Source organism: Larus michahellis, chromosome 2, assembly GCF_964199755.1.
Source record: "Larus michahellis chromosome 2, bLarMic1.1, whole genome shotgun sequence".
NCBI classification, from domain to species: domain Eukaryota; kingdom Metazoa; phylum Chordata; class Aves; order Charadriiformes; family Laridae; genus Larus; species Larus michahellis.
The window spans coordinates 141,134,090-141,150,004 of NC_133897.1; the positions used below are offsets into that span (position 1 = coordinate 141,134,090).

At 39.9% G+C, this 15,915-nt stretch overlaps 1 protein-coding gene across 2 annotated transcripts in view; it reads right to left on the minus strand.

The window, feature by feature from the left end:
- Nucleotides 1-14,876, minus strand: part of MMP16 (matrix metallopeptidase 16) — a 188,234-nt gene extending 173,358 nt beyond the window's left edge. Inside the window, exon 1 of one of the 2 annotated variants that reach the window (XM_074577392.1) lies at nucleotides 14,236-14,876. In XM_074577392.1, coding sequence (XP_074433493.1) covers nucleotides 14,236-14,367 — 132 coding nt within the window. In that variant the 5' untranslated portion in view covers nucleotides 14,368-14,876. The remainder of the gene's footprint in view (nucleotides 1-14,235) is intronic. The other variant, XM_074577393.1, reaches the window with a different exon arrangement.
- Between the last annotated feature and the right edge of the window lie 1,039 nt (nucleotides 14,877-15,915).

Genomic DNA, 15,915 nt, shown 5'->3' on the forward strand with positions numbered 1-15,915 from the left:
TAACATTTGTTATGTTTCCTGAAGACTTGGCTTACTGGATATAATGAAAATACTCAGTTTCTTCTTTAACTCTGAATTTTCCATCCTTGTTTCAGGAAAAAAAAAAAAAACAAAGAGGGAAAAAAAAAAAGAAGACATGAACCCAAAAGCTCAAGAAACAGAAAACAACCAAAAATATTCCAAAAGCGTTTTTATGATTACCAAACCAGTCTGGTTGATTCCACAGGTCTTATTCACGATTGTCAGCATTAAATTAAACGTTATTTGAAAAAGAGACTTTCACACATGGTACCTGAGGAGTGGAAGTGACAAAAAGCAATGAAGCGGAGAACTCAAGTGATGCAATATAGGCCACATTTTTGGTTTAATGCAATAGCTATAGAGTTCTTAAGGTGGACAGACTAATGCAGAAGAATAAACATTACAGTCCACGGCTGTCAGTAGAGCCATCAGCCTCACTGAATAAGGAAAATCACTGTTAGACTGAGGGTAGAAGACAAGGAAGGAATCCAGTCCTTTACTTCTGATGAGAGAAGTTACACTATGTAAGCCCTTTCATTAAATAGTTAGATCCCATCTCAAACCAAGTTTAATTTTTCTCCCCTACATCCCCCCCCCACTATTCTTTCTGGCAAGTGGTTCCAGAATACCATTCCTCTAACAATTTTAAACTTTCTTCTAACTAGAAGATTCAGTTTATGCATAGATAGTGTGTCTCCACTTCTTTTCATACCGATTTTATCCCTTTTGTACAGGTTAAGTCTATGGATTTACACACCAATATTTATCTTACATATTTAATATATACATACTCTTAATTGCTCATGCATGCTATACATGCTCAGTCAAAATGTTTGGCAATTCAGTGCTTTTCAAACAGCTTGGAGCAAAATCTTGTACCCAATGAAATTAATGGCACATTTGGACCAATTCCATGAAGTTAGAATCTCATCACAGTTTTCCAATCAAGACCACCAAGCAGAGATATCTTATGAGGATAATAAATACATAAGTAAAGAAATAACAGTTATGTAAAAGAAAATAGATCAAATATGCGTGAATTCCCTTCTTCTTTCTGTCTCTAAAGTTTCTTCTTATCACTGAAACATGGGTATAGTGCATGAGGTTCAAAAAAAAAAAAAAAAGCAAGCATGGAGCACTCTCCATTTCTATACAAATCTGAAGGCTGTTGACTTCTTTCAACAACTCTGTGAATTCTTTGTGCCAAAGGAAAAAAAATAAACAATTTTTGGTTTTTAGTAATACTTTACCAAACACCACTACACAATTTTCAACTATGCATGTAGCTGTTTTATTTCTAAAAACAAGGTAACACCTACAAAGCCCTTGCACTGTAGGACATTTAAAGTTTAAAGTCCCACTCTGTCCTTTTCCAGCTAACATGCTAAAACTAACTGGCATGATGAATTTCTCTATTGTATTAGAGTTGGAACATGAGAAAGGTTATAGTAGCTTTAGGCTCTCCTTTCCCTAGTCACTTTTAACTTTTACAAAACATCACAGAATGTATTGTTCTAACATTTTTAAAGCCTAGTTTCACCTTAAGAATCATTTCCTCTGCTGCTGAAAATTTAAAGGAGGAAGGGAATATTCACAAAGACATTAAAAAACCCTTTTAATGAAATGGAATCTTTATTTTGAGCAAAGCTAAAGAAAGAACATACTTCTATAGAATCCAAATCTTTTGGTCCAAATTAAATTGACATCATCTCCTTAGAAAGATCTTGCATGTAGAGAAAATTTCTCTAATATCTCAGTGGAAAAGGCATCTAAGCAATTAATCTATGAAGAACAATGACTCTATCTTTATCTGACTGCTGGGACAAAAAGTGAATTCTCTTGGCAGCCAGGAAAAATGATGGGATTATTCACAAAGGAACTAAAATACTGTTTTTTTCTCTAAATGAGCCTGTCAGCGCAAAACAACAGAGTAGAGCTAAATATTCAAAGGAAGCTCTTCTGGAATAAAAGATTGCAGATATATCACTCTTCCTTCTCACATGCAGACCTAAAAATCAACAGCAGATCTAGTCTCTCTTTAATTACACGATAGCAGAAAACTCATTTGAATAGTACATCAGGTAGCATACTCAGGTATTTCCAATTTTGGACTTATAAATAAGTAACGATACGAATATAAGCTGGCCAGTAACACTCTTATTCTGATCCAGTTAATTTCACAGTCCTGAAGACCTAAAGCAAGTATTGTAAATAATGGGGGGGGGGGGGGGAAATCAATGAAATTACGCACCTACCTATGATGAGATCTAAATTGTGGTATTAGCACAGAAATGTAAATTTCTGTTGAATTAATCCACATTTTACTTTACATAACAAAAGTAGTTGAAAACACAGCTAATTATTAGTGAGGGCCCAGGGCTCTTACCCAAAGAAATTATTAAAATGTCATTTTTATTTTTATCTTCTTGGTGATTGTCTATCAGACAATAGACATTTAGCAAGCTTATTCTTCTAAAATATATTTTCTAATTACTTACTTCTTATAAAAATACTTAACATTCTGTTCTCTCCTCTCAAAGGCAATAAATAGCTGTTTAGAGGTTTGCATATTTAGGAAAGAAAGACAGCCTTTACAAATATTTATGGTAAGTCATCAAATAATGGTCAGAATCACTAAGTTTATTTGAAGTATTTGCTGTAAGTTAGGTAAAATTTTACACAGATTTAAACAGGCCCAGGCCTGGTCTCGTTAAGGTTGAAGGCAAAGCTGCCTTGTTGGCAATGGAGAAATGTTGTATTCTTTATACCCCTAACTAAATACTTAAAATACCTAAGATCTAAAGATGTAAGAAAGTGCTAGCCTCTTGCGCCAAGGGATAAATGTGTTTAATAACATGCAGGGCACCAGAGTGACAGGATAAAAATTGTAGTACCATAAAAATGGAGTTCTGCTCTTGATTTTCTCAGTAGTACAGGTGTCCAGTGTGATCTGAGATGATCTACACCATCCAGGGGATGACAGATACATCATCGGACCTTTAGGAGGCCCAGGCTTTTGTGGAACATTATCTAGAGGCCAAGCAAGGTAGACCACTGCCTACACGTCATCAGGAATGTAGACAAGTGTAAGGAATCCCACCATTGCAGAGGGAAAGGATTCAACCCCAAATTACGACATCTGAATGCCAGTGATTACCTGGGGGAGCCTCATAGATATACATGTCTCAACACCCTCCACCATCACTTACAATTTGGAACAGGCTTCAGATACCTAAACAAGTGTGTAGTGTCATCTGAGATGACTTAGGACACACAGCCTGGCTTCCTGTTGCTAGCCTAAAAAGATGAAGCTTTCGTAGGTCCCATGTTATTTCTGTCAGCCAAGGGCACCTTAAATGGTGGTGGATGCCTACACGTAATCAACCCAATCACACTACTACTCAATACCAATAGTAGAGTCCAGAAAAAAGATTCAACTCACTGTGATACAGACAATAACTGGATGGTCAGCTGAATTAGTCTCTCTCTTTCATTGACTTCAGGGAGCAGACTGTTATTAATATAAAGGAAACACGTACAGCACATTTGAACACCTAAATTTAAGTACTATTCTCTCAAACTGAATCCCTTTCCCAATCTAACCCTGCAGCTTGCACACTTGCTGGGAAATATACCTCATGCAAATCACCCTGCACAAATCTCATCATCAGGATGTAGATCAGCAAACAAATTCCACCTTCCCACATAAAATAACTTGAGATCCTTGTTTTGCAAGTGTTGCATAACGTGCAAAGCTGGACATTATGATAGCTCATACGTGCCAGTGTCATGAACATCTTTAAGTCTGTGTTTGTGACCCCACTAATGATGTAATATGTGAAATTCCAAAGTAAGATTTTTTTAACAGAGCGTAGTATCTAGATATCCATAACGCTCCTACTAATATCCAATTTTATTCACTAGGTAGTAATACTTAAATAGAACAAGGCATGGTACTTAGATAAAATCATCATAAACTAGTCAAGCCCTCCTGAGACAGTGTCAGCGATCCATACACATCTACATATCTTTTAAAATCAGGCAGTGTAAGTCCATTACAACTGCACTAAGAATTTCAAATGGAGTGAAAAATTAAATCAATGCTTCATTTCTCTCTGTCCTACCTGTATTTTTCTTTCTGTAAAGTCAAAGAAATACACCGAATTACCAATCAGTGCATGCCATCTATGCTCATAAACAGCTCCTATCATCCTGGATTACAGAAAAGGCATCACTTTCTGTCAGAAATTGCCTAACCTAAGACAACTTCAAACTGTTGCCAGTAGCCAAAGGAAAACTATACTGAAAAGAATTCTTCCACTGTAGTTTTCCCTACTGTACTTTTACCAGGTTTTTTTTCAACTCCAATTTTGGAATCCACCACTGTGGATTTTAAAACTTGACTTGACAAAACTCCGGCAAATATACCATAGTTAGCAATCCTTCACTGGCAGAGAAGTAGGCTTTTGATAAATCTTTCCCATCTCTAACATCTCTGATTCTATGGTGCAATAACGACTGATGATTTTCCTTGGCTGCAGGCAATGGTCTGTAGGAAGACAAGCTGAGGGGAAAGAAAAGAAAAAAAAAAAAGCGGGAAGAAGAAAAAACAAAGATGAAAACAAGAGATAAGAAAAAAGAAGCAAGGAAATTAAAAGTAAGGAAGAAAGTGGGAAGAAGGAAGGAAGTTCATAAGGTGAACTCGTAGTACAGGAACACTGATTTACTTTCCACTTCTATCATACTTAACATGTCAGCACAGCAAATCTCTTATTTCCCCCGCGCCTCATCCTCCCACCATTAACATTCAGGGGTATGTGAGCAGCATGTCTGCCTATTAGTGGTGTCTAATAAAAAACATTAATACCTGGAGCAGTGGAAGGCCAGTCTTTTATTGTATTTCATAAAAATCCACAAATAGTCAGACAAAAAAGGAGAAGCTTAGGTACTGTGATTACAAGGCAACATGAATGTTTTCGGAACAATTTACTTAATAGTACATTTATTCAAAAATAGAAGAATTTTTAATTTTGCATTGTGTAACGTTAACAATTTGATCCAAAGTCTATTTTATTTGTTAAGAATTTTGCATTTATTTAAAAACATTTTGAAGCAGACTATTTGTTTTCATATTCGGGTAACAAAAATTATCTTATTCAAACTTTCATTCTGAAAGAGAACGTGATAATCTATCTTCAGTCATCTAATGACATCCCTTATTTAATCCCACTGACAGTGTTCTCTGCCAAGTTTTGGTACTTACAATTTAAAAAAAAACAGAACTAAACTAAAAAACCACCAGGGTTTGAAGAGTTATAGACAAGTTTTTCACCTTTTCTGCTCTGATACCTGACTCTTGAACATAGTCACTACCTGAATGATTACACAGATGATCAAATTGGAATGCTCTATTTATATATATTTTATGATCTCCCACTACTACTTTTTATCAAGATAAAAAAAAAAAAAGTGAAACAGTCCTGAGACAAATGAATGATGAAGATATATTGCTGGCTCTTTTACATCACTTCTCTTGTTCTTGACATGTATTGGAAAAGGCAGTAAATACTCTTCAATTAGTCCAATTCACATTTGTTACAATTACAGAGATGGTTACAAAGATGGATAAGCTATGTGATTGATTTGAAGACTCATGATGGAACTGGACACACAGCCCAGATCTCCAGCCCCCAAGAGCAATGCCTCATTACACACATCACCTCCTTTTTCCCACATATTTAAAAATACATGCAACAGAGAAAGAGATCATAAAGACTTTTCCAAAGCTGACATTCCTTGTACAAGCAATGAAGGACGGAAATATCAGAATCCAGCACTTCATAATCAATAAGGAAAATCAAAAAATGGACCACAGTCCTGGGTTGTGGTTTGTTTTTTTTATTTTTTAAAATACATACAAGTAATGAGAGAGAAAAAAAAAAGCCTCGCTTGCCAAGACCAAAATCATGCTAAACAATTAGCAATATTATACTATTACATCTAGTAATAATCATAGATTTTATTGTGTGGAAGACAGATCATTTCTTTTCCTTGCAATTAAATGTATTATTACTATTCTGTATGGCATGTAAACCACGACATGTAAACAAACACAATCTGTCAATTTCTCTGCAAAGACAGTGGGTCAAAGCAATTTCCTAGAAGAGCATCATGCAACCAACATCTGAGGTAAGAATGAAAAATATGACAGGATCATCACCTTCAGATCCAGATGCAGTACAAAAAGGAAGCAATTTCCTCTTTGGTGCACTTTGTAAATATCCAGTGATATCCATTTAAAGGAAGTATGTTCCTTCCCATTGAAAGGGACGCTTGTTTTTCTGTTTTTCTATCTATCTAAGTTTTCAAGAAATTGATAATTTTCCGTCTACCTTTCAGTTGGTATTTTTCTGAAAAGGGAAGTCTCCCCCTTGCCAACCTGTATTTCACACTTGTAAGTGGAGATGTGATTACATGTCAGCAAAAATGAACAGGAACAATGAAATAAAACAACTGTTTCTCTACAAGATCACGAGGAAAAAAAATAATAAAGACCAGATTTCCTGAGGTTAGCATTTTTTTTTCAAATCATCTATACAACTGTGAAACCAGTTCAATTGTTTCGTAAAAGGTAAAAACACATGACAGCATCTTCATGTATTACAGACACGTCATATGAGTGTGAAAAGCTGATGAAAATCAATATAGATTTGTCTGACAGCAGTTACTTTGTCCCCCATAACCACAGCCCAGTATGAAGAGTTCTGGTGAGTTAATACAGTCAGAAACTCAGAGTGGAGGGCATCAGTCCTAGAGGGACATTTTTTCCCCAAGCTCTGAGTGGTCCGGTACAGAGGCAAAGCCACTACTGCCAAGAGGTAGCAGCAGACAGACAAATCTACTTCCACCCTGGCCCTACAGTGACAGATGTTCTTTTAAGGTGCAGCTTTAAGGAACTTGTTCCAACATTCCTCCCAATGGACCGAGATCCCTTCTACGAATGCTCCACAGCACAACAGCCCCATTCCACACTGCTATTCCACAAGGGTCAATCACAGTATGATCCATAAATAATCAACACAAAAGGCAAAATGTTTTTCATCCACAGTCACAAAACAACTGTCAAATAATATGCTTTCTCACAGTGTAATAAAACCTGCTATTGTTCTACAGAGAGAAAGCACCAAGTGACTTTAATTTTCTACATAGCTATCGCGGCCCATTGCTTCAGCTGCACATCTCCTGTCGCAGCAGTTTTAATCCCGGAATTTTAAACCCCTTTTCCAATACTGGATTCAAGCCTCAGCACTTGAGATTGGATTGCTTACTGCTAAGCACTGAAATTAACATGGGATAAGTTTCCGCAGGCCCTGAAGCCTTGATCTTGAAATTAACAGGAGATTTTAAGCATGACAAAAACACCTGAACAAGCCCCTAAGTCAATTAGGTGCTGTAATACCTCAAAAGGTATGCCAGGAACAGTATGATCACAGCTGAAGTGCAGATAACTCCTCAGCTGGTATAAACCAGCTGTTAATAAGTAGAGAAACATTGTACCAGCGGTTTCAGTTAATAAGTAAAACTATAGAAATATTATTTTTTTCCCCTTTCTGTAATTTATGTCAATTTTAATTCATCACAGAAATAAATTGTTACCACTTAATTGCTCTTACTGTACAGCAAAGATGCTTATAATGAATGATGATAAGCAGGAACATGAATGAACAGTTGCCAGGCAACCAATAAATAAAGGTTCCAAATAGCATGACCTCTCTTTAAAGGATAAAGCTCTAATCATAATTATTTTTCAAATCCATTTCAGTGCCAACTAAAATCATGTTTGCAGCACTAATCCTGGTCTTCCTCATACAAAATGAAACCAAATCTGTCATTTGACATATCACAGATAACAAATTAAACAAACTCAACCTGCTCCCTCAGATTACGGTCAATAATAGTGTAGTTTGAGGACAGCAAACAGGTTAGACAAAGAACTGGAATCCAAAATTAGAGAGGTGAGAAGGATTAAGCAATTTAAAAAGGGTAATTAAAACATATTTTGTTAAAAAAAGTCATATTGTTACTTTAAGGATCTTCAAAAAGCATCAACACCGAGTCCCCCAGTGTTTAACTCCACAAAATGATCATTTGGTAAAGTAGAAGGATGAGACAGACTTTAAAATACTGGAAACAGATGTGGTTTGAAATGTTTTAAAATCTATAATACCACATTCTCTCTTTATAAACTCTTACAACTCAGTCTTGCCGAGTGCATAAGCAGAGCTGAGGTGCCTAGAGCAAGCACTGACCTTTCAGATGGATTCAAATAAAACTGACAAAGAGCAGCATAAATCTTAAACCAGTTAAAGAACACAGTATACCCACTCTGAAGAAACAATGAATGGTTATGCAGGAGTTTTACATTATGCCTTCTGAATAATGGAAGGGGGAGAACTTGGGCTTGTTCAGGGCTTTTTGGTGGGCTAATAAATTGTGTACTTGTTTAAGTAAGATCTCATGTCAGAAAATATTAGGAACACATCTTTTGGTATGTTTATCTTGCGCTACATAAGGTGATTACATAAATCTCTTTATTTAACCATTTTATTTCTTTTCTTTAGTAGGATTGAGAATCACTAATAGCTGTGATGCTTAAACGCTAAATAGTCAAAAATAAGATGAACTACAATTATAAACAAATATGTCTTGCATCTAAGGTCCAACATACTATGACAATTGTGAACTCATAAGAACTGGGACAATCTTTTCAATCCATCTTTGAGCAAAATACAGGCAACAGAATGCGTGAACTTCCCTGCAACATTATCAGCATAAAAACAATCTCATACTTTATAGTAGAAAACTGATCTACTGGAATTTTTGTAAACAGGAATTATTGTTTAAATTACAGCAGAAAATGCACTCTGTCAACTAGTAGTCTCCACATATATTTCTTCATATCAAATGAGAGGCAGTTCATTATACAGTAGCTTTCTATGAACAGAAAAGTATTCTATTGCCTATCAGACACATAACCTTCCAATTATTTTCCTTATGTAGATGTATCTGCTCATCAGAAGCCTTCACAGGAGGCTTTCTATGTATCTGTATTTTGTCAATAAGCAAATAGGAAATACATCACATTACACCTGTATTGTTATTGACTAATATTTCACCCACTAACCACCTCCACCAACTGACTCAATAACTCCTCTCCATGCTTCTAATAATTTCAGTTTGAACTTCTTGTTCTAACAAAAATCCAATTCATTCAGTTGATACCTTACACAAGAGTGAGATTCAGAATTCAAATAACTGAGATTCATGCGTGCTGACTGCAACTAAAAACAATGCAGAAGATCCTGTAAATTCCTTTTAGGACACATGGCAAAACCAAAACCACCTTGATTGCTTCTGCGTAGATTTGAGCTTGCATTTTAACAAATTATAAAAATACTGTGCTGTGCTTGCAAACCTGAAAACCAAGGCCACTAGTTGAAAAGTGCGAAAAGGTGATATTGGAGGATTTTTTCCCCTCCCAAATGTTTGCTCATTTTCAAATACCAGCTGAAGAATTAAACTGGTCTGGTTTTATGCTTAGAAGACCCAAAGCCTACAGAAGAAAAGGTCATGCATTACCATTCAGCAGGAGCTGGAGGCTAATTGTAATGTTTATTAACAATGAAAACAATGGGGTTCTCAGACACTTACTACCATGGAGGAAACTGATGGTATTTTTCTGAAGTTTGGATTCCACTGCATTTTGTTCCACAATATGCAATTTAACTGTCCCACCTCTGAAAATGGGAGGAGAGAAAAGACTGTATTGTTTTCCAGCGCTGCTCACACTAAGAGTCACTTTAAGATCTCCCCTAGGGACTAAAGTCTATAAATTTAGCATTAGAAGAAGGAAAATAGAGCATAACTGCCAGCTTGAGGAGAGAGACGATGAAGCATGCTCTCTCTCTAGTGTTTCCCCCATCACAGATACAGTCAATGAAACTAGATGCAATTCTAAAAACACCTCTTTGCTCAACAGGATTTACGCAGATACTCAGCTGAGTAAGAGTAGGCAGTATTAGGATTCGGAGATTAATCTTATTCTAGATTCATGCTGATCCTGTTTTCTGACCAAGGTATTCTTGTTTCAATAACCATTTTTCCCTTAACAGAATGGTGACATTGTTTTTCAATATTTTTTCTATTGAATATTTAATAGTAAATTAAATATACACATACTTACTATTTAAATATACACATAAACTAATGGATAACATTAGAATGTAAACTCTCAGGATAATACCAGCTCAAATAGTACAATATTATTGGTTTTAGGAAAACATAAATATATATGTAGTCTATATAGATGATACTTGTGAAAGACCATCTACAGACACTTCCAACAACAGACAAGGGAGTTATCTTTGAGCAACACAAGATATTATTACTGTAGTGAGGAACCCAGCCAGGGAGTCACAGGGAAGTTGGCTGCTCTATCATTTTTCAGTAACAAATTATCTTTTGTGTGTTTGTTTCAGTTTTATATTTAAAATGTTCTTTTAATAACTATTACTCCATTCGCTATCTCACTGAAGGGCATCTCCCTCTGCTAGTGTACAGAAATAGTTGAAAATTGTAGAAAAAAATCTACATTGATGGACACATTCTTCCATTAATGCACTTACTCATTGAAGTTATCATTTTGGACCAATAGTTCAGCACTGAGAAGAGGGAGCTAGCAGTGTAGTCCTTAGATTTTCCCATGATGTCAGAAACAAAGTCTCATAAAAAATGCCACTGGGAATCAGTGAACTTTGAAAGTTAATGCCAAAATCTCCCTCCACATAAGACTATGCGAATCTTAAACTTCATCATGATTACTTAAACCATCAATCTACAACCATCTCTCACACAGCTTTACCACAAAGCTCTGACTGACTCAGAGTGCAAGTGTGCCCCTCCTGAGTGCCGTACTCCATGATCTGAGTCCTACTCGGCTACATCGATTACATGAAATACTACATCCATGAACACATTTCAAGATTGACAATTCAGCTGTCATCAGACACTTGAGGACTTCACCCATGTAGATGTTTGGTTAAAAGAAATTTTACAGAGGGACAATGAAATTACAAGGAACAGCTCATACTACAAGGAACAGTTCATACAATCTTGCAAACTTCAGCTTTGTGTTCTTCTTTTAAAAGACAGCATTATTATTTAATATCTTTGAGCTACAGTAATATTGCCTAAGAATTGCTGTGGCTCACAGCCCAACAAACCTGCATTGAAACAAACAAACCAAAAAATCCAACACTACTACACAGATTTTGCTTCTCAATCAGGTATGTGGATTAAATGAGAAAGAACAACAAGAGGAAATAAATGATCCCTGCATTTTATAATGTTCAACTAGTATTATCTGTACTTTATTTAGAGACAAGAAAGAATGAAAAAAACCCAAACAAAAGCATCTTTTCAGTGACATTTCATTCAACTACATGTACACCACTTCTTTCCTGAATCCGACTTTGCATATTTATTCTTATCGTTCTAAGAAATATTTGTCCTATTTTCACAATTTACTATTATGTACAACCATTTTATGCACTTGTGCTGACTGGGAGGATTGTACAGCACAATACATACATGCTGTTGCCTCAAATTTCCCATGCTTTTAGCCTTTGCTGTTCCCAACAAAAAGAAATTTTCAGCGCTATCCAAACAATGTGAACATGGCAGTGGCTGTTCTGGGGCAAATCTCAGGTCCATTTAGCCCAATGACAGTGGTCAAAGTCAGTGATCTGGGGAAAAGCCCTGTATTAGGACTCTTAAATACTAGAGTAATTCCCTGGAACACTCTTCTGGCTCGCAGCAATCTGTGGCTCAAAGACTTAATTACAAAAAGAGACTGGGAGTGCTGGCATATGACAACATGCTGTTTCAGAAGGGCTGGGAGGCAGAACAGGAGATGGCATATTTCAAAAGCAAAAAATATGTGCCCTCATCACACACACACGCTACTTCATTCCCCCCAACAGTGTTTCTTGCTCCCGATATTGCCTCTGCCCTCAAAATGTGCTGGTTTCCATATGGAAGAGGTGGCAAAACTGCAAGTGTTTCCCTTCTTTCCTCATAAAACCTCCTTCTGACTGGAGCTGGCCTCCTGTTCATATTCCACTTGACTAAACCAATCTTTTTCTCCTCCCACACTAGCTCCATCTGCCGCCTGTCTCTCCAGCAGAGCCAGATGCCAGCAAAGCAGACTACTGTGGGAGGAGAAAGTTCTGTCGCTGGAATTTCTTCCCTACACCCTGCAGGGGGCCAGTCTATGAAGCCTGGAGAGGAGACCCGAGAGCAACTTCCTCTCTTCCACGCTGTTTTCCCCTGCTCATCAGTAAAGAAGGCAACTGAGGACATGGGCAAAAGATGGATAAAACTTCACGTGCACTCTGAAATTTGCAACTTTAATATTTATATGGCAAAAGTCTCACAGTTGTACTCCAGACTCAAGCACGGTACACACCGCATAAACATTTAAGAAGTCATGAGTCCTTCCTCAAAGAGCTTACACTCAAACAGAAGCAGTCATGCACATTTGTGATAAGGAACGAACAAGAGTGACTACAGCATAGATGACAGAGAAAAAAAAAAGACTATGATTTATAATGAGGAGAGATCTTAATGACGGAGTAAAAAGACAATACTTTCCGGAGAGATACAAGTCAGAGAGAGAAGCTATAGATGTTGCTGTTAAGCTGAGGGGAGAATTGCATGTGGCAAGGGAAACTGCCTGTAGAGAGTGAAAGACTAGAATGAAAGCAGACATGGGGAAAGAAAAAGTGATTTTTTATTCGTTTGAGGCAATCTTGCATGAGGCAGATGGAGAAGTAGTACAGGTAAGAACTTTTAGACAAAAAGGGAGACAGTCAAGGGACGAAGGAGCATCTGCAGGAGCACCAGAGCCGGTGGCAAGAATGTGTCACTGAGTGAGAACAAGAGCTCATATAAAAAAAGCAAGTGTGCATATGTGAGAGACGGAGGAAACGAGACTTCATTTCTCTGAGAGAAAGAATTGTGGGAACCCAGGAGACAAGAGAGACTAGAAACAAGAACGAGGGAAGGTGGTGTATGGGTGCAGCAGAAAGTTTGGAGTGGGGCTGGCAGGACAGGAGAAAGTGAAGGAACACAGGGATCTAACAGAAAAAACAGAATTATGTATTAGAAGTTGAAAGAGCACATATAAATTAAAGAGACGCATAACAAGAAAGATGAAGAAGTTGAATAGGCAGGGAAAGGAAGAGGGAAATACACACATCATACTGAAACAGATTAAGAAAAAGGAGAACGAATGGAGTGACAGGAGGAGGAAAAAGGAGGAAAGAATATATGCAAGGATGATAAAGTCAGTAAAGGAACATTAGTTAATAGAAGGCATTATGTAAAAACATCATACGAGAAAACTGGGAGTGTATAGAAGAGTGACTGGAAATGGATGTCCACTGAATTCTCGCTGTCACTGTAAACTCTTAGGGTATGCCACATCTATGTATCCCCACATTTTAATCTTCAGTTGGAAAAATTCTGTTTCCTGGTTCTCCACACCCTCTAACTTTTGCGCTGTAGTTGCACCTTTATGTCGTTTGTTTCACTGTTTCTAGTGGCAACTCTTTTTGTTACGTTTAAATGGGGAAAAGACGGTATTTGGTCAAATACTCTACCACAAAGAAACGTGCTAAAATCTCAAGTTTCCTTTCCCCTGTCCCCATAACACTCTTTCATTCATTCTTCTTCTAAAAAAAAAAAAAAGAAAAAAAAAAGAAAAAAAAAAAGGCTGGGGAAACTCAGCCGTGCAGCGGTATGTGAAGTCCAAGATATTCCCAGAGCCTTCCCACTTCGCCCCAAGTTCCCCCTGTGCCCGGGCTGAGGGTTTCCCGTCCCCCGCGGGCGGCCGGGGCTGCTCCGCGCCGCCGGTACCGGCGGGGATCTCCGCCTGAAACGCATCCATCAGGCGGGGGAACTGAGGGAGGGGAGGTAGCTACCGGCTGCTGGAAAGCCGACACAGACTGGCTGCTGGGAGACATGGCTGGCTGGCTATTTGGTTTTATTTTATTTAGGGGATATAAAAGAAAAGGAGAAGAGGGGAAAAGGGGGGGGGGGGGGGAGGGAGAGGGGGAAGCACACACGCTCGCAGTCGCAGACGGCTGATCTTACCTCCACATTGAAATACTGCTCCGCTTTGCACACTGTAGCACATAAAATCCAAAGGAAGGTTTGCAAGAAAAACACCCTGGACTGAGACACGAAATCCAACCGGCTTCCAGTGCTGAATGCGAGTACGATCATAGTGAACTGTGCTTCAGTGGATGGAAGATCTCTTTCTCTCTCTTTCTCCCTCTCTTTGCCTTAAACAAATAGACAAACAAACCGACCCCCCCCCCGTGTCGGTGAAGAGCCCGTAGCGCAGGTTCACCCACAGCAGGGGAGGAGGAGGAGCAGACACTTCACAGCACAGGCGGCGGCGGCGGCAGGGTCAGCTCTCGCTCATCCTCACCGCCAGTCCCGTAAGGAGGGAATGTGGCGTCCGAGTGCAGCCGCAGCTCCTGCACGACTCCTCTCTGCCCAGCAGCACCAACCGCCTCCCCGTGTCCTCCTCCTCCTCCCTCCCTCCTCCTCCCTCTCTCCTCCTCCTCCTCCTCCTCCCTCTCCTCCTCCTCCTCCTCTCTTGCCTCCTCCCCTTCTGCCTCCTCCCGGGGAAGACCGGCCTGCCCGGCGGCTCGGCTCGGCTCGGCTCGGCTCGGCTCGGCTCGGCTCGGCTCGGCTCGGCTCGGCTCGGCTCGGCTCGGCTCGGCTCGGCTCGGCTCGGCTCGGCTCGGCTCGGCTCGGCTCGGCTCGCCCCCCGCCGCTCCCCTGCACTCCAGAACGTTCAGCCGGGACCCGCGCAGCCCCGCCCCGTAGCCCTCTTAAAGGCGACGGGCCCTGCCGCGCCGCTGCCGCCGCTCGGACGCGCTGCGCGGGTTGGCGGCCCGCTGCCGCCGCGAGCGGTTGTCGGAGGGCGGCTGCCCACCTGGGAGGAGCGTCTGGCCCTTCCTCACACGAACGTACCGAACCAGCCGCCCAAGGGCCGAGTCCGCCGGGAGGGCGGGCCTCCATCCCCTCCTCCCGGAGGAGAGGTCGGGTGTCCCTCAGCCTCGGCGTCCCCCCGCCGCCGCCGAGGGGCCGGGGACCCGCGGCTCCCCTCAGCCCCGGTTCGTCAGAGCGGGCCCTGCTGTGGTGCCGGGAACCGCGGCGACGGAGGAGCGCTCGGTGAGAGCGGCAGATTAAAGCGGCTGGAGGGTGGCCGAGGCGGAGAGATGGAGGGCCCTGACCGGGATGCCGCCCTGCCGTTAGGGTGACCCCGAGAGATTTGTTCTTTCCGCCGCTCGGACGAAAGTCCCCAGTCAGTGCTGGCAAAGTTCACAGAAAGTGAGGGCCGTGGTTGATTGACGGTGGTACAAACAAGCCAGACAAAACCTGGGCATTGGGGTGATTGGAATTCTTATTTTAAGGTGCCCAAATATATGGTCACCCATTTAAGGGAAAACAATGTGTGAAATACATACAGCATAGACAAACATTATGCTGATGTTCAAAAGGCCTTGTGATTATGGCAGATAAACTACTCGTGCAGTGATCTTACGGTTATTGGAACATTTTATGCAGCCCTTTGATACGTTATCCAGTCAAAGGAAGGTGAGACAATCCACAACATTAGTGAGGCAAGCTATTGCAATAATGCATCTTGAGGGGAAAAAAGAGAGGAAAAGAAAAAGAAGCAGGCTTAATGAAAAAAAGAAGCAATTTTAAATTTCTGAGGTTTCACAAATTTATCTTATTTTTACTTGTTTGGCTATC